At 40.5% G+C, this 18,407-nt stretch overlaps 1 protein-coding gene and 1 long non-coding RNA gene across 5 annotated transcripts in view; one reads left to right on the top strand and one right to left on the bottom strand.

The window, feature by feature from the left end:
• Window positions 1–15,961, top strand: part of LOC100883204 (uncharacterized) — a 55,817-nt gene extending 39,856 nt beyond the window's left edge. The window contains exons 1-3 of one of the 4 annotated variants that reach the window (XM_012299105.2): window positions 828–867; window positions 13,229–13,559; window positions 13,985–15,961. In XM_012299105.2, the coding sequence (XP_012154495.1) occupies window positions 843–867; window positions 13,229–13,559; window positions 13,985–14,579 (951 nt within the window). In that variant the 5' untranslated portion in view covers window positions 828–842 and the 3' untranslated portion in view covers window positions 14,580–15,961. Of the gene's footprint in view, window positions 1–827; window positions 868–10,161; window positions 10,307–12,706; window positions 12,835–13,228; window positions 13,560–13,984 lie in introns of those variants that run through there. The other 3 variants (XM_012299106.2, XM_012299103.2, XM_003700521.3) reach the window with 3 other exon arrangements.
• Window positions 4,228–7,389, bottom strand: LOC143265419 (uncharacterized). Its single transcript, XR_013039956.1, has 3 exons — window positions 6,787–7,389; window positions 5,624–6,715; window positions 4,228–4,647 (listed from the first exon to the last, which is right to left on the bottom strand). It is a non-coding gene; the product is annotated as an uncharacterized LOC143265419 (long non-coding RNA).
• Window positions 15,962–18,407: the final 2,446 nt, after the last annotated feature.

Here is an 18,407-nt window from a genome sequence, read left to right as displayed (position 1 = left end):
TTTAACGTTCCTTTACACTCCGTATGCTTACGGTGCGCTCTGTCTTCACTTACGTTCAAGGACAATTTAGACGTAATCGATTTTTTGCGCGTAATAACACGAACATTCTACGAGAAAATAATGGCGTCGAATTAGCGATACATATCGAAGAGTATCGATATCGATACCGTCGATATTTACCGATGACGTCATCTTTGTAGCAGCGAGTGTACTGGTTTTTTCTCGAATTAAGACAATTTACGTAAGACATCCGTTTAATAAATTCTCCGTTTTAATAGTCACTATTAATACTGTGGATAATCTGTATTTCTACAAATGATTAAGTATGTGCTTAATTTAATTAATTAAGTTTTAAGTATGCTTAATTTAATTTATCAGAAATCTAATAATTTCTCAGCTAATTATTTTTCGTATCATTCTATTAATTATCGGTAATAATTATAATAAGGTAGTTGGAATAAACGACTTACGTATTTAAATTTGGCGAGTAGATGGCGCACGCGTCGCATTGATTCGGCAAATCGCTCGAGAGTTGTTTACTTGTGAAGTAAAGGAAAGATTCCGAAAGACATCGCGTTAAAGCGAATGTACGGTAAAGGGTTCGTAACTATTTACGTCCTGAAGAGCGTATAACCGGGCCACTTTAGTAGGACCATCGCAATCGCCGTTTCTCTTTGTTAGCGCGCGAGCACGCATGCGCGTCAGCCCGACGCGACGATGTGGACTCTAAACAAAGGTATTATCGCGCATACCAGATCTGCGTTGAATTACAAAGTGACTTACGAAAGGGCATCCACTTCGGTATCTCTTGTAAGCGGTTGCAAAAGAAGAAGTCGAGAACAATGGAGCCGAGTCTCCTAATTAACGGTACGAAAAAACTCGTTTCGACGGAATGCTACATAACCTCTCGCCTGATAACTCGTTCGAGCGATAACCCTTTAATCCAGTCGCGATACCGTCTTACCCCGAGTACAGATACCGTTTTTATTCGAGCACGATTTACATTTCCAAAGATCGCATCGCGCGAGAACAGTAATATAAATTATAGATCGCGTTCTTGATCGTCGCACGCAATTCGAACGCTCGATAACGATCGACGACTTTACGTTTATTTTTGCATACGAGTGTCACGATTGTTTTTCAACAAGTCGAGTTTCTTTTGTTTGCACACTGATATGTTCTCCTCCCCGCGACAAATAGTTATCGATTTCGGCTCGAGACACCGACGTACGCAACGTCTGTAGTGCCCCTTTGTCGGTTATGTCACTGGGGGTTATGACATTATCGAAAGAACGCTTCGAGAAAGACTAACAATCCTACATTTAATGCACGAAGGTGGGGGTGTGGTCTAAGCCAATCAACTGTCAACCTCTATACTTCCTGTCACATAGAAACTCCTTGCTTTTTATATCTGCAATACAAAATTTTTATAAATCAAGATATAACTTTTAAAAATCAAGATACAATTGTCAAATGTATTTTGCAAAATTGAGAACACGCTACCTCTAAGCTTCCTGTCACATAGAAAATCAATAGTTGCTTTTTAAATTAGCAATAAAAAATATGTATAAGTCAAGATAGAAAATCAATAGTTGCTTTTTAAATTTGCAATAAAAAATTTGTATAAATCAAGATAAAATTTCCAAATTTACAGAATTAAAAACAAGTTACCTTTTACCTTCCTATGACATAGAAAATCACTAGTTGCTTTTTAAATCTGCAATAAAAAATATGTATAAATCAAAATAAAATTTCCAAATCTGCAAAATTGAAAACAAGTTACCTCTAACCTTCCTATGACATAGAAAATCACTGATTGCTTTTTAAATCTGCAATAAAAAATTTGTATAAATCAAGATAAAATTTCCAAATCTGCAAAATTGAAAACAAGTTACCTCTAACGTTCCTGTCACATAGAAAATCACTCCTTGCTTTTCAAGTCTGCAATAAGAATTTTTTACAAATCAAACTAAAATTTTTAAATGTGTTCTGCAAAATTGAGAACAAGTTACCTCTAATCTTCCTGTCACATAGAAAATCACTCCTTGCTTTTCAAGTCTGCAATAAGAATTTTTTACAAATCAAACTAAAATTTTTAAATGTGTTCTGCAAAATTGAGAACAAGTTACCTCTAACCTTCCTGTCACATAGAAAATCACTCCTTGCTTTTCAAGTCTGCAATAAGAATTTTTTACAAATCAAACTAAAATTTTTAAATGTGTTCTGCAAAATTGAAAACAAGTTACCTCTAACCTTCCTATGACATAGAAAATCACTCCTTGCTTTTTAAGTCTGCAATAAGAATTTTTTACAAATCAAGCTAAAATTTTTAAATATGTTCTGCAAAATTGAAAACAAGTTACCTCTAACCTTCCTGTCACACAGAAAATCACTCCTTGCTTTTTAAGTCTGCAATAAGAATTTTTTACAAATCAAGCTAAAATTTTTAAATATGTTCTGCAAAATTGAAAACAAGTTACCTCTAACCTCCCTATGACATACAAAATCACTCATCCGCAGTAAGTCTGTAACAAAAAATTTGTAGAAGTTAAATTTTGAAGTGTGTTCTGTAAAATTGAAAGCAAGTTAATTGAAGTACGTTTGAACCGTGTGTACAAGTATACGGTTGTGGGTAAACGAGAACGAACGCGAAACAAACTGATCGAAACGCAGAAACTACACCGTGGCGTGTTTGTCGAGATATGTGGTGTGGAGGAACGAAAACCCGTTAGAAATTGTTCGATGCTACTCTTGCATGTCGCGAACGGGCGTACATGCTCGAGTCGAGTCTGTATAGTAGTGTGGTTAGTTGTGCGCATGTGTATGCGCGTATGAGCAGCAAGTATGCACGTCCGCCATATAGACCCTTTCCCGTGGTCGAGTTACGAAGCTCGAGTAGCGAACGCGCGTCCTAAGAAGAACGTCGTCGACGACCGACGTGAAAGTAATGAAAGTGGGCCGCCCCCCTTCGAGACTCACCTAATCGTCGATATTAAAAAAACGTCACAAACGTTCGGATCAGCTAGATTATCGATCGGATATCGATAATTTATCGATAATGTCAGCAAAGTCACGGACAAGTCTTATCTTGTCGATAAGCTTACTTCGTAACGCTTTTGTCAAACAGCGACATCTGTGAAGATCGATCACCTGTTATAAAATTTTACTTTCGATGGTACACGCGAATTTTTTATTCGATAATAAAGTATTCTTGATTTCTACGTATCGATGGAAGACGCATTATTTGAATAGTAATCGAGAGAGGTCACTTTCTTTTTTACCGTCGATCTTTCTCTTCCCTTGGCGGAGGAGTGGGGGTAGCATCGAACAGAGCTTCCCATGGTCGCGTGAAAACTAACCCTATTAACCATAATTGTCGCGACGCGAAACGTACACTTCCGTGACTGGCAAAAGAACGTTGAATCGCATTTTCTGTTCCATTACCGAGAAGATAAGATCTCGAATTACCGACCTTGAATACGCTTTCCAAAAAATATTTACCAAAGTGACAGTCCGAAGGAATTTCCAAAGCGTAGTTCTCGACCTGTAAACGAATACAACTCGTGTACCAAAATTATTTATCTGTTCGTACAGTTACCCGTAACGTTAAATCGAGTACGTCGTAAAACAAGTAGTTACTTTTAAATGAGCGTACACTTTGTTCGTACAAGCTTCGGAAGGAAATGTTCGCAGCATCGAGTCTCGAGAAACCATCCGATGATGGAACCGTGCCAACTAATCCATTGCTTGACGATTTTATTCAAAGAGGTCAGGTACAACGGACGGTAAAACGGTTTTTACGTGATCACCACTTATTTTCCGCTCGATTGTTTTCTCGTTGTGTTTCTAATCGTCCGAATTGTGGGGAAACAGATATTTTCCCTGGAGCGAAGTGCGACGCCAGTACCCATGATTCACTGCTGTAAATAACGTAATCGCGGGGAAAAAACATTTACGTCGCCATTGCGAACGGTGACGTATTTAACCGTGACAGCGAGGTTATGAATCGTAAAATCTCTCCGCGTATTGTTTCTTCAAAAATTCGACGCTAAAAAGCTATTTTATATTTTATTTCAAGTGTCAAAATTTGATGAAATGGTTTTCTAGAAATCTATGTTGACTTTCATGGAAATAAATAAATAATATTAATTTATGTTTTACTGTTTATTTTTTTTTCAACATTATTTTTAATATAAGTTTTATATCTTTAATATAAATTATTTAATATAGTTTTCAAAATAAGTGTGTATACCGGTTAGTGTACGTTTCTAGTAAAAAGAAAAGGAGGGAAATAACAGTTCGATTTCAAGGAATATGTTCGAATAAAAGTAGTACCTTAAAGGCTTATAAAACTTCTCGATTCTACTGGAAATTACGACGCACTCATAGCATTTCTTCCTTTGTTATCCAAACACGGTGCATCGCGACACAATCCATCCACTTATTTACTTGCAACTCGTGCGACGTACACTAACGCGCGTATAATGGAACGACACGCACGTACGCCTCGCTATAAAACTTACGTGCACGGAAAGAAAGCTTCATTTTCGTTTTCTTTTCTTATTTTTTCACGTTTGTTGCCGGACAGCTCGTAATACTATTTACTTTATGACGTTCGAATGTCGATTGCTTGTTGGCCATCTTAACCTAAAACGGAAGAAACATTTCCCGCCTTTTTTTAATTTATCGTTAAAATCAATTTATATCGTATATCAATTTTTATTATGTATCAATTATAATTATATATTAATTGTAAAGAAAAATAGGTAGAAATAATTTCTCTGACCTCGACAACACGACGGATTAAAGTTTTGCAATTTTAACCTAAAATGGTAGAAAAATTTACATTACCCGCCTTTATTAATTTATTCTTAAAATCAATTTATATCATATATCAATTTTTATTACGTATCAATTATAATTATATATTAATTATAAGGAAAAATAGCTGGAAATAATTTCTCTGACCTCGACAACACGACGAATTAAAGTTTTGTAATTTTAAGTTGGTAATAACAGCCTTCGAACTCATGGCGCGAAATTCAAAATCGCTATCAATTAATGGCGTCAGTACGCAATAAAAGTATCTTTTTTTAAGAAGTTTGTGTTCCTAAAATTTGTATAAGGAAAACAGAAAATTTCTTGGGAGTCGAGTTTAAAAGTCTGAGCTTATGAAATAAAAACGGGAATTATAGAGGGATACACGTTCCAGGCAGGTCAGTTTCCACGGGACGGTCACAACGATTTAGAACGAGTCTATTTAACGGCGAAAGCAACGCGACTGATAGAGACGGAGATAGACAGGGAGGGATAACATTCCAGCGCGTAAAAGAGAGGGACCCGTTGTAAATTTAACGCACTGATCTCATTCTATGGTGAATCCGTCGACGAAAATAGCGAATGGTGAACGCGTTATTATTAAAGTACGTTTCGACCGGTTCGACGCGTGCCATTCTTTTTCTACTAAAAATTCAATCTGTACAACTACAATAGAAATCAAGAGTACGACAAAATTTTTCACCAAGTTAAAATTGTAGATGTGGGTAAAAAGAAAGCTTCGTAACGAATGGCTTTGATTATACTGTGTTCGGAAAGGGGTTAACAACCGACGCATGTAACGTACCTTTACGGTGGAAACGCGTAATAGAGGAACCGTGCGTACGCGCGCGCATCCGTTCGTTCGTTCACTCTGGTTCACTCGGTGGATTCGTGGATTCGTGGAATGAGTTTCGAGCTGCTAGTCGGGCAAATGGCCGGCACGCGGCGCTGCGCGCGCGACGCCACTCCGCGCCGGTCAAAATTTCGGGAGGACGATGACTGGGGACTGGCCACTGGGGCTTTACCTCCCAGAAACTGTGATCTCGTTTTTCTGTCACTGACCTTCCGCGAACGCTCGATAGACCGTTGCCTTTATGTATAAATTTAACACTTTCAAAATCACTTTTTACAATTTTCATCTCTAGTATTATCTAGTATCATCTTTTCATTCACTATGAAATTGCAGTATCGATAATATCCATACTAGTTCTAAGAGAAAAAGTAAGAAAAGGTATCCGAAGATCAGCGAATGACGTCATAGTATGCAATACAATGTTCATCTCTAGTATTATCTGATTATCTAGTATTATCTTTTCATTGCATAACTATGAAATTGCAGCGCAGTATAAACGTCATATCGATAATATCGATACTACTCCTAAGAAAAAAAGCAAGAGGTAAAAAGTATCCAAAGTAGATCCAATGCGACATCCACAAAGCAACGGCAAACGCAGAGGAGCCAAGTGTACATTCGGTACACAAGCCGTGCTTTTACGAATTCCCTTAGGCACGCGCTTCTTTTCCGTCCACGCGTGGACACACGCCGTACGCCTGCGTACGACTCTCAACTAGCATATTATGCCACGATAATTACTAATGTCTGTATTACGTCACGTCTATAATACGATACACGCCTTCGGGGAAATCCTGCGCGCGTTAACGTCATTAATGGCGTGTCTTGAAACGTTTGATGCTATATTCGAAAACGGGTCATCCTTTTCACGCTTGTTTTCCATCCATTAACCACGTTGCTCCAACTTTGTTCTTTTATTCGCTCGATAGAAAACAAATAAATATCGATGTTATTCGCGTGGACGAAAAAAACCGAGATCAAATATCTGCCAGCTGTTTACCATTCGCCTGGATTGCAACAACGTGTACGCTTCTTTTTTACGTCCTACAAACATTGAACGAGAAAATTATTAAGGATGGTAGCTTACGACACTTGGCCAGAAATAGGCAGCATACCAAGAGTTATACAGATTCATTTTATCGAAGTTTCAGTTAGCGTCTCCAGAATTGTTCTCGACGTTTCCATATTAAATATTCCACGCCATTTCGTCGTACACTGCAGTTAATTAAAACACGATTTAAGCTCGAGTTTATATCTCCTGAAAGTACGATAACTGTTGAAGATTTTTGAGGTTACCGGAGGTGCTGGTCGCATGGCAAAAACATGGGCATGGCAACAAGGAGAGTAGTAGCGCGTCTTCGAACCAGCTGGTGGAACGCGTGACGTCACGCTTCTGCCTACATCGACGCTACGGTTGTCCTCTTCATCCACTATACTTTATGCTCTATACTCTATCGATACTCACCATTCTCCCCACTGTCGACCACAACTTCCCCTCCAGATACGCACACGTCGAGAACACTCGTCCTACGTGCGCACACTGTCGTACGTGCCACGAGACACGTGTCAGGGCCGTAGTTTGGACCTCCATTAGCTACTCTATTTTTCATTAATTCATTAGATAGTCCATATACCCTCTACTTTTATTTTCGGAATTTTTTGTAACTGCAGTTTTCGAGATCGATCTAAAAGAACAGTTACGGGTTACTAGGTAAGAATCGTACGATGGCAACGCGTCGTGAGACGACCCTGATTCGTAATTCGTGGTGGATACAAGCGGAGCGGCGGAGCCGAGTATCGGCGACACGAGCCGATTCATCCCCACCACTTTCACGACCGATCTCTGGCTCGAGACTAGAAAAGTGGAAGGGTGATCCTTGGTGGGGATAACATCTGCTCTTAGCGTGATTGCCGTGTATCGATGTAGCTTTATGGTGCGCGGCGGCAGGCTGCGGGCAACAAAGTAAGCTTACGGTCGTTAATGTTCTCTACTACGTGAAATTCGAGGCCGTCGGAATGTATATCGTGTCGCGGACTCGACGTGCTCCGAACAAGATTCACTAACGTTACAAGTGGTTCGTCGGACAAGAAGAGCAAGATCGATTCTATCGGGTATTGACAAAAAACCAAAGATACCTAGACACGCGGTCACGTAGGCACATTCGGAGTTAGCCTTCCGTGAGAATCTATGCTCGCGGAACGACCTTCTTTGCGATGTCGCAACAGATACGTACGCGTAATAGCTGCCTCTTTTTACATTATGCAATAGCTTTTGAAAACCTGTTGATACTAGAATCATTCACGGCTATTGTGTAGAAAAATGAAGATCGAAAAGGTCTATAACCGACGGTTTTTGAAATTCTGAAAGTTTCGGATTTCGTAACCGGAGTTCAGAACTTTCGAGTCACGCTTGTACAACGGAAGCCTACGTTGTACATAACCTCTTGCGGAGTATCGAATGTTGCGCGACGGGCTTACGTCGATACACAATAAAAAAGGGAACATATTTTTTTTTCTTGTGATGTTAATTCTAATATACAGATATACTCGTGTGATATTGTTTATATTTTTAATTTGTGCACTAGTGAAATTCGGGGAAAGCGGAAGTTGACACTTTTCCCGCGCATTCCTTGACGCGTATTATTTTAATTCGCAAAATATTTAACGTCGCGAAATTTGTATAACAGGAAAGATTGCTAGAATCGGAGGCACGAGAAAGCGACGTTTCTTGTAGCGATTGACCTGCCTTAAAAGGACTTACTTTCACGGATAAAATTACGCGTGGATTTAAGGCGGTCTATTTAAACGACTTTCCAGACATTGAAAATATTCTCGCGATACCCAAAAGCGACAACGGATTCCAGCCGAACGAAAATAAACGATTCTTTTCCGGTCTATTTTAAGACAGGCGGGAAATGTTGACGCGTGTTGCGTTTCTTCGCTAATCAAATATTGTTGTCGTTACGTTGCATGTTTGATTGATTGGTTGGATTTTGAACATAACGATTACGTACAGCAAGATTAATATTTTTAAAAGGCAATCGCTACAGGAATTACTTTTTTTATTTATTATTTTTATTTATCATAATTGGGGTTAATTATTAATTTTTTAATTATTTTTTATTAGTTTTATTAATTTTATTATTTTTAAATAATTTTGTATTAATGTTTTATTAATTTTAATAATTTTAAATAATTTTATATTAAAGTTTTATTAATTTTATTATTTTTATTAGTTTTATTTTTGTTAAATTTTATTCTATTTTATAAAATTGATAAATTCGAACGATTTATATTTTACTTATCTAAACGTCTATATAGATCTACGTATTTCGGGGTGAAACATTTTGCTCGTAGACAAAGCCGCGTTCTAAATGCGGCCAATTTTTTCCCGATGTCTTCGTTCATTGCGGCTACAGGAGAAAGTCGTTCGAATGGTCGCGGTCTATTTAGCGATTGCTCCGTACAATTTCAACGACTTAATACGTAGAAACTTGAAAGAATATCACGGAAAGACTTTTAAAATTAGGGAAATTCAAAAACTCGTTGAAATATTATTTAACTCCGTAATATGTAAAACGAAAGTGATCGGTGCAAAATCCTTCGGTCGTTATCTCCTTTCCGCGTTATCTGCGTGAATTGGTGCCGCGAGATAACCGATGAACAATTTAAAAAAGAAACGCGTCGATTCGGATGGAAATTGAAAGAGAACGTGGTGGATAAAAAAGAAACGCGTTTCATTATTCGAGTCGGGTAAAAGTACTTGAGTCGGTGCAATTAACGAGCTCCGAGGAATCCTTAGTAGATGCATAGGTGTGTGCCTCGGATATCCGAAACCGAATGTACTCTTACGTAAACCTAATTTCCCGTTTCTAGTTTCAGATAGTCGTAAGAAAAAAAGAGAGCCGCAGACTTTTTCCTATCTGTTTTCGGTGAACGTTCCTTTGTGTAAAAAGAGAAAGTGATACAGGCATCTCCTTCGAACTCGAGCCAAGCTCGTCGCTAAATGCACGCGCGTCACAAGCAGAACGAACAGTGTCCGTGAAGATACGCATGCGCATGTGTATGCGCGCGTGTGACTCGTCGCACCGAGGAGTGGGGGTGATCTGCGCGCATGCGCGAACCGTACGTAGTACACACCACACGACGGCCAATCGTGACGTCACGCGACGCCCGATAACACTTTTGTTGTCGTCGAGCTGTCGTCGTACGTATGGCGCGATTACGTTTGACGCACAGATCACTTCCAGACACCAGCGGCTACTTGTGTCTCACGCGAATCGCGAATTTTCCGCAGTGCCATTCCGTCTGATCGAACGATACACGGTTTCTTTTGTTAACGGTTCGTTTGTCCGAACAGTTATCGCGTACCGCTGGTCGCGCTCGGTTGGTTTACTAAGATCGTCCAGTCGTGTCACACGAATAAACGTGGAAAGTGGTGTGGTGAGCGTACGTCCGACGTTACAGTTTTGCATAGTTCGAAAGTGAGTTCTAACCGCTTACTTACAATGTTGTTAAACCGTGTATCGCTTTCCCTTTTGACGTTCCACGAAAGCTAGAACAGCGTGCTCTTTATTTTCGACGGCCAGAAATATTATTCCACGAAATTCGACGATTTCATGGTCGATGGACGAGGTAATCTGATGCGTCAGAAGTGTAAAACGCGATACGTGACCGAAACTTTTGTTCCGATTATAAATACGTTTATCAGTATTTGAACGAGTGCGCCGCGCAACTGCGCCGTATACATCGAATATCTGTAGGCGCGGAAAAAGAATCGAAACACGGTCAATGTAGCAAATCGATTAAAATAAATCGCGGTAGCGACAACCGCTTTTTACGTTGCGACAAATAATTTTTAACGACAAGAATACGTGATATTAGTACAAACGAACTTATCGAAATCAGAGATAAGCCCGAGTTACGCGATAAAATAACCTAACCCTAACGTAACCCGGTTTAGTATCCGTATTTATTTATAAGCGCGTAAAATGCTCGCTGATTTCTTTTTGCTCTCGCATTCCATCCAAGGCCTTTGCAAGGAATGGATTGACAGCGCTCTGACCTGGTCGTCTCCATATACCGAACGCTTTCTACTTTGAACGATTCAATATGGAACCTAACTCATTCTTAATCGTATACTCCTCGTCGGTAAGGGACTTTTTTTCTCGAAGCGAAAATAGCTAGTGACGTCATCGATTAATACATTCTGCGGAATCGATATTTAACGATATATTTCTTGACCTGTCAACCCAAAGTAATTAAAATATTAGACTTGAAGGATAAAATATATTATTTTAATATCGAATAAATTGTCCAAACGATATTTTAATATCTATCGATTTTTATCGTTCGAGTTTGAAAAGGTTAAGTATATCTGCGTTCCGCGATGCCGCGTTTAAATCGATCTAATTTCGACCGAGGTCAAAAGCTTCGTTTAATTGCCAAACACTGCGTTATAGTTGCGACGTGATTTTTAAAGCAAATTCTAACCGATCAAATATTCGAAATGTATATCGCTGTACAGTTTCTAGGTTAGTTAATCAAAGATTAGACTATTTCCATAAAACGAGGTATATTTTTTCTTCGACTCGATCCGTTTGTATCGTACAAGTCGATCGTATCGACAGTTACGTTGTTTCAGATAACTGTACCGGATAAAGAAGAGACGGGAGCGTAAAGAGAGAAGGTATACGTACATGTATACGGTGTGGACGCGTGTGGGAGAGAATAGGGGAATGGGAAACGTGTGTACGTGTGTGTCTCGCGTGTGGATGTAAGTTGGAGAAGGGAGAGGACGCGCACGAGTCAGCGACTCCAAAGCAGACTTTACAGGTTAGGTAACGTGTATCCATGGCGGTTTTTTTCCCTCCGGAGAAAGTTAGCTTAGGCGCACTTGGAGCGTAAAATCGTCTTTCTGTGCGCGATGGTTCTTCTTTATTTTCCTGCGAATGAAATAATTTTCGTGTGTAACATTTAAATATCGTGTATCAGGGTTCATGATAAGATAAAGAAAACGTTTAAACGAGCTTTTGATCGCACCGTGATACAAAATCGACAAATCGTTTTAGCAACAAGTGTCCGTCTGTTCTTTGAACGTGATTAATGTTGCGCGGTGGCCATCTTGTTGGCACGTAAAAATATCGGGGGTGCCATCTGTCGACTAATGGAACAATTTATTTTCGGAATTATTTTCGTACGCGCGTGACTCAGCCGGTCATTCGTGGAAATAATTTTAGTAGATTCATCTTTCCGCTAAATGTTAATGATTTACGTTTTAGAAATGCAAATGACTCATTTCGCGGAAGAAGTCCAACGAGAGGAAAATTCTGTGGAAAAGATAACTTTCCCTTCGTTCTAACCTATATTCGAGTCGTCACGTTTTAACGAGGTATTTTTCAATTTTAAACAAGTATACAACCTTTGATCGATAGTCACTTCTGTTACTATTTTTAATTTAATTGTTTTGAGGAAACTTAAAACGTTCTGATTGTCAATTTACTTCGATAGTTCTAGTTATGAACACTATACGTCACAGAGTAGGGATGCAACTCTATCGACACCGTTGTTTAGAAAATTCTGTCAAATGGTTGTTCAAACAGGCGGGAAATTTAAATCAATTTTATGTCAATAACTAGAAATCTATCTGAAAATATTTGTTAAAACACAATTAGGAAATTTAAATCAATTTTATGTCAATAACTAGAAATCTATTTAAAAATATTTGTCACAAATAAATTAGGAAATTTAAATCAAGTTTATGTCAATAAAAATCTATTTGTAAATATTTGTTACAAATAAAGTGCAGGTTTAAACCGTTCTTTGTCCGCCATATTGTGCGCAGTGCGCATGCGCAGTCGTACCCCGTCTTGTCATTTAAATTGGTATCTCTGTAAAAAGTAGTTTCCTTGTCCCTACTCTCTGCCTACATACAATTGTTCGGTTTATCAGGCTGTAAAAATTTCGAAGGAATCGTCGTTGTCGAGTAATTTATTCTAATTCCGTGAAGCACCACAGCTCACGAAAAGTGCTACGAGCGTTTCGTAATTTTCATAAATGGGAAAACGCAGCGCATTAGCGTCATCGAAATCTGCACTCGACCAGTCGTAGCCTTATGACGTCAGCGATTATGCTCCGATTACGAACGATAGGATTACGCATCGGTATATTAATATCGCTTTCTCGTTAATTAGTCAGACATCGGAGACGATGATAAAACCTAACCTCGTAGAACCAAGATGTCAATCTGATTCCTGAATTTGTAGGTTATCCTTCGAAATCGTTAAAGAAGTTCTTCAGCTCGAACGGAAATATTCGGGTCAGTCGACAATAGCGGAAAAGAATCGGCCCATTATTGGCGCAGTGCATGAGCCACATAAACACGTAAATGCGTACTCGTACCGCTACGCTGTCCTCTATAACCGTCTCTTTTACCGTCCTTCGGTAATACCGTTACGCGTGCGTTTTTTTCGTAACATTACCGACATAGCAGGTTAATACAATTATCGATACTTTTACTAACTTGTATAACTAACAAGTACCTTTCTTGTGTTTCAGACGCTAAAATGAGATTAGAGGAAGATCTCGTAATCCGTAGGAGCAGACCCACAATGATATCCGCCAAGTACCGCGCGAGAGAAGAACGCCGCCGTCTGCTGAAGATCTCTGCCGGCAAATTGAGAAGGATCGAGGATCCGGAGGCCAGTCTGTGCAGATCGGTCCTCATAAACAACGCTGTCAGACGACTGCAGCGAGAGAACCGGGACGAGAAGACGAGGAATTACGGTCTTCCGGTGGTCACCTATCTGAACGATTCCACCAAAGAGAACAACGTTTCTAGCAACCTTATCGTCGGCGTCACGGACGACGAGACGTCCTCGAGAAAGCGGTAAGGCTCTTTACTTTACAGCCCTTAAAGATCGTAACGATTCGCAACTTGCGATAACCGACTCGGCTGCTCTGTCAGATACCCTTCGTTATCGACGTTTCTCGAACAGTCTCGCAAATAGCCCCGATTCGTAACACGGTGATATTTATGATTGGCACGCAACAAGTGCCCCCGAGATGGGCTACGAAAGATTCGAAGTTTAAACAAGGTTAAATGTCCAAATTATTAAGCTGGGTTCTAACATGTAAGAAGCGTTACTAGCGGTCGATAGAAATTGATTTTACATAACAACGGATTACGCAAGTAATAGCGAATCGCCGCGTGGTCGTTGCGCAATATTTTCAGGATCACGTGCTCCTACTGCGCATGCGCGTCGGCGCTAAACTTTCCAGCGTTGACTATCCTAAATAATCGTGTTTGTACAGATTGAACGAGGACGCGAGGAACGAAGGACTCGGCGGCGCGAAGCGACAGAGGCACGACGACCTCGACCTTCAGGACGACGTGTTCAGCGACTTCTACATCCTGCCACCTACCCCGCGACTGCTCTCTCACATCGACGAGGTTCAACAGCCGGAGTCGCCGCACCACCATCATCATCTGGTGTACCCGGAGGACCGACTGGGCTCGGTGGAGGCGCGGTCAGGATCCAGCATCGTGTCCACGAGTAGCGCGAACACGACGAACACCAGTACCAGTTCGGCGAACAGTTGTTGCAATTCCGTGATATTCCCCGGTAGCGGTGGTGCAGGCGAAACGAATAGCCAGTTGAACAGCGTGTCGAGATCGAACGACGTGGGTATGATGGAGGCTTCGGACGTGGTCGACCCCGACAGGATCTGCGACTTCGCGAGGTTCGCCGACTCCGCGAAGAGCCTCGAGGAACGCCTGGTGGAGCTTCAGTCGTTGGACGAGCACTTCGACCTGGCGAAATTCGAAAGAAACAATAATCAAAGTTGCGGCAGAGCATTCCACGATATCCAAACCTTCCACAGTTTAGTGCCCGGTTTGGAGACCTAGAAGGGAGCCTCGTGCCTCGAGCAACCTCCTCTCGTTGTGTCTGGCTCGACGGAGAATCACGACCACGACAACGACGACGATGCGGGTAGACGGCTTCGCGGCACACACGAGGAACCACGGCGAGGATGAACCTGGACTGGAAGGTGAACAATACTGCTACTGCCGCCGTCTTGCGGCAGCCATGATTCCCGGCTCGATCGGTGCACCACAGTCGCGCGATCACTTAAGTATTGATCGGGGCAAACTCGGTCGGTACGGACGCGGAGGATGCCTTTCCTACCGAACAGGATCGAACGAAGGAGGGCCCCTTTCCGATCAGCTGCAACTTCGAACCAACGCGCAGTTCGAGGATACAGCTGTGCGGCCTAGCCTGCAACCACCATGGAGTCGATCGTGCTTTTCTGTCCTTGCGACTCGCATGATCGGTGCGGTCGACCAGACGAAACGTGCAGGAAAGAAAAACTGTTCGAGAACGAGACTATAAACCCGAATCGTGTTTTCGGTTATGGGACATGAATCAAGGACATTGCGAAATATTTTCGTTGTACGTACAGACTGTTACCAACGTTGGTATCGAATCACGTAGGCCTCCTTTGGATATTTGGTGCAGGAGAGTGCACTACGTTTCTTCGAACATCAATCGTGTAAATTTGAAAATTTTTAAAGCTTGTTCGAAGCGTCGACGATTTGATAATCGTTGTGGCATGTAAATTTGATAATCGAGGACGTTCTCTTGCATCGACGGTCCGCGTATGGAAGCCTACCGTGCCGGTATACGTACCAAGATGTCCCTGAAACACGTATTACCTTACGTAATTTGTATATATTCGAGTACGTTCGTACGAGCACATTAACGATATACCATAGATCAATTTGTAGCGAAAAATTCACGGAGAAAGTAAACGCTGAGAAACGAGAAGAACGAACACACCGAATGAGACGTGCGTGTATAAATGCCTTTAGAGTAGCTGTGAATCGATGTAAAAGTGAGGTACGGTTGAGGTTCGGTGAAAGAACAAAATCGGATGAATTTACTACCGCGACAATGCCACAATGGGCCTTCAATTTCTATTTAAGATATTTCCTTCGTTCACGAACGACTAGATTTTCGAAAACGATTCGAAGTTTTCGTTCTCCTGTTATCAGGAAATAATCGATGAACAGCAACGTTGTAATCGGCTCGTTAATGGCTCGACTTCCTCGTTCTTTTGCGGATCGTTTGTTTCTCGCGACGAATTTTTCCTTCTTAACTTTTTATTTTATTTTAACGACGAATCGCGTTCGCCCATTTGTTCGACAGTTTCGAATTTTTGTTACGCGACGACACGCGACTTGTACGATTTGTATACACGATCCTGTAAATATAACGTATTGTTTCTTAACGCGAATAAGTTCAATTCGATGAGCTGCATACATGCATGCTAGGCTACCCTCGATGAAAACCTGCAATAGCCAAAATTAATTTTTATGCCAACACATTGAATATTTAATTCGAATAACCTATGAAGCCTAGCGTTCACGGCACCGTACGAATCAGTGCTGTCTACAAAATGGCTCCCTACGCTGTTCTCGCGCCATTTCCTCCTTACTACGTTCTTCCTAGGATCACTTCCTAGACGCCTCTTACGTTCCACAGAATCTAGGTTAGCTCCTGAATCTTCTACCTCCTCCTTGCTATCCTAAGTACATTCTAAGGCTCAAGATAGAGATGTTATCTATAAACAATAAGATCGTAGATATCTCTGAATAAACAAGGTGTAGAATATAATGGGTAACAAATTGTTCTCTGGAATTAGGTTAGAACAGTCAAAATTACCAAGTCGACACGTTGCATTCTACTCCATGTTGACATCGATGAGATATCGGTAATGTATCGATTATCGATAACAGCCTCTAATGTTACCTTACATTGTAAGGTTAACAAGATGCAGCACTGTTCACCAACATCCGGTGCCTTTCAGTTCCTTTTACGTCTTCATTTTCACCAGATTTGCAAACTGTAATTTATCTGGTGAATATCCCTACATTGTACTAGCAATTTCCAATGACTTACGTATACGGGATCCTTGACGGTTATAGACAGCACTGCCCTAATTTGTCAACGGTCCGTTCGAACGATGTCAAGTATGCAGCTCTGTTTGCATTCGACTTAAATCGACCAGTTTTGTATGTTTAGAATCGACAGATCTTGCGTCGTTTCCACCGAGATAACAGTTCAGTGAACCTCTGACGCATCTATAATTTGATCTTTAAATCAGTGGTCGAATATCGATAATCGACGGCGGTACGGTGTCGAGGCGCCATCTGGAGCAACGTGCAGAAATTTACATATTATCGAACGCGTTTGTGAAATCGATTACCGGGAAAAGCGTGGAAACGATGTAAAGAGAAATCCAATCTTCCTTTCGATCGATTGAACCAGAGGGAAATCTTTCCAGGTTATCTCGCGATTACTAAAGATCGATTCTCGGTTCGTGGTTCAATTCGCACTGTAAATAGCTACGTTAGCACCCTTCAAGTAACTAGTTATGTATAAAGTTTCGTACGTTGTTTAGGTTTTTAGTACTAGTTATCCGAGATCAGTTACCAATTATACGAACAAATTGCAAATATACCGAAAAAAGTATAAATCTGAACAATTTATCTACCTTTCCCCCACATCCATCGAGAAGTTTGTTTGAACGAGAAAGAATTTTCGAGTAGATTTTTTTGGTACTTTTTTATTAAGTGTTGCGAATATATATACAAAGGATGGCGAACTAACAATAATAATTATTATATTAGAACCAAATAAACAAAGGTTATCATGACAGTATTAACGTGTGTTAATATTCGTTTAAATAACATAAATGGTTGCAACGGTGTGTGTCGAATTTTCAAAAAGACGTTGGTCAGTGCGTACGCCGTAGGCGTCTCATTGTCATCCGTTTGTTATGCGCACGCACGCATGCGCGCGCACGCGTATGTAATTGCTTTCATACTATATCGATATCGGCTCCACAACACTCGATTCTCGACGAGATGATTCGATATGGGAGTCGTTATCGTGTCAATAATTATTATTATTATTATTATTATTAAAACAGTTATGTTCGATAATAATAACGAATCCACCAAACGTTCGCTCGAGTCGGATCGATATAAATCGATGTTCATTCGCTTCTCCCTCGAAAATGAGGGTAATTCGTATTTTCAATTAGAAACGATAAGTTAGAATTAAAAAAAAAAAAATAATAATAAACGATTACTACCCGATTAGTATTTGTATGCCTTTTTTCTCTACGATGCAGTATCGTGCCACGTTTTCACGCGAACGAATCATGATCGTGTTATCAACGAATTGCAAATCGACGTGTTTCGTTGGAATATTAAAAAGTGCAAAATTTTCTAGCGTTTACGGCTCGTGATATTTGTGCGTTTAAATCGCGAATACGTTTGGAACGCGATCACGGAGCTAGGATTCAAAACGTTGCGATTAATTGACGCAGATACAAAATCGTGTAAAAAAATGTGAACACTTTTTCCGAGTCGTCGATCGATCGATATATTTCACAAATATTCTCGAACTATCGACGAGGATTGTTGGATTTGCAATCGCGAGAACTTTCCAACCGATTCGCAATTTCCCCTTTTTCTTATACGTACATTACGTCACTTTTCAGCTGAGATGTTAACCGTTAATTTTGGTGGACTTGCTCGAGAGACGTCACACGGAACGAGTCGATTTGTGTACATCGTAAACTTTGAGTATCGACCAATTCCGTGTATTCGATCGTGAAGTTCCACGAAGTGAAATACGATAACACGATGTGTTCGCTCCTTAACAAA

The sequence above is a fragment of the Megachile rotundata genome, chromosome 11 (genome assembly GCF_050947335.1).
Source record: "Megachile rotundata isolate GNS110a chromosome 11, iyMegRotu1, whole genome shotgun sequence".
In the NCBI taxonomy this organism is placed as follows: domain Eukaryota; kingdom Metazoa; phylum Arthropoda; class Insecta; order Hymenoptera; family Megachilidae; genus Megachile; species Megachile rotundata.
Note: the sequence above shows the minus strand (reverse complement) of the source record. Positions and strands in the feature narration are given on the sequence as shown.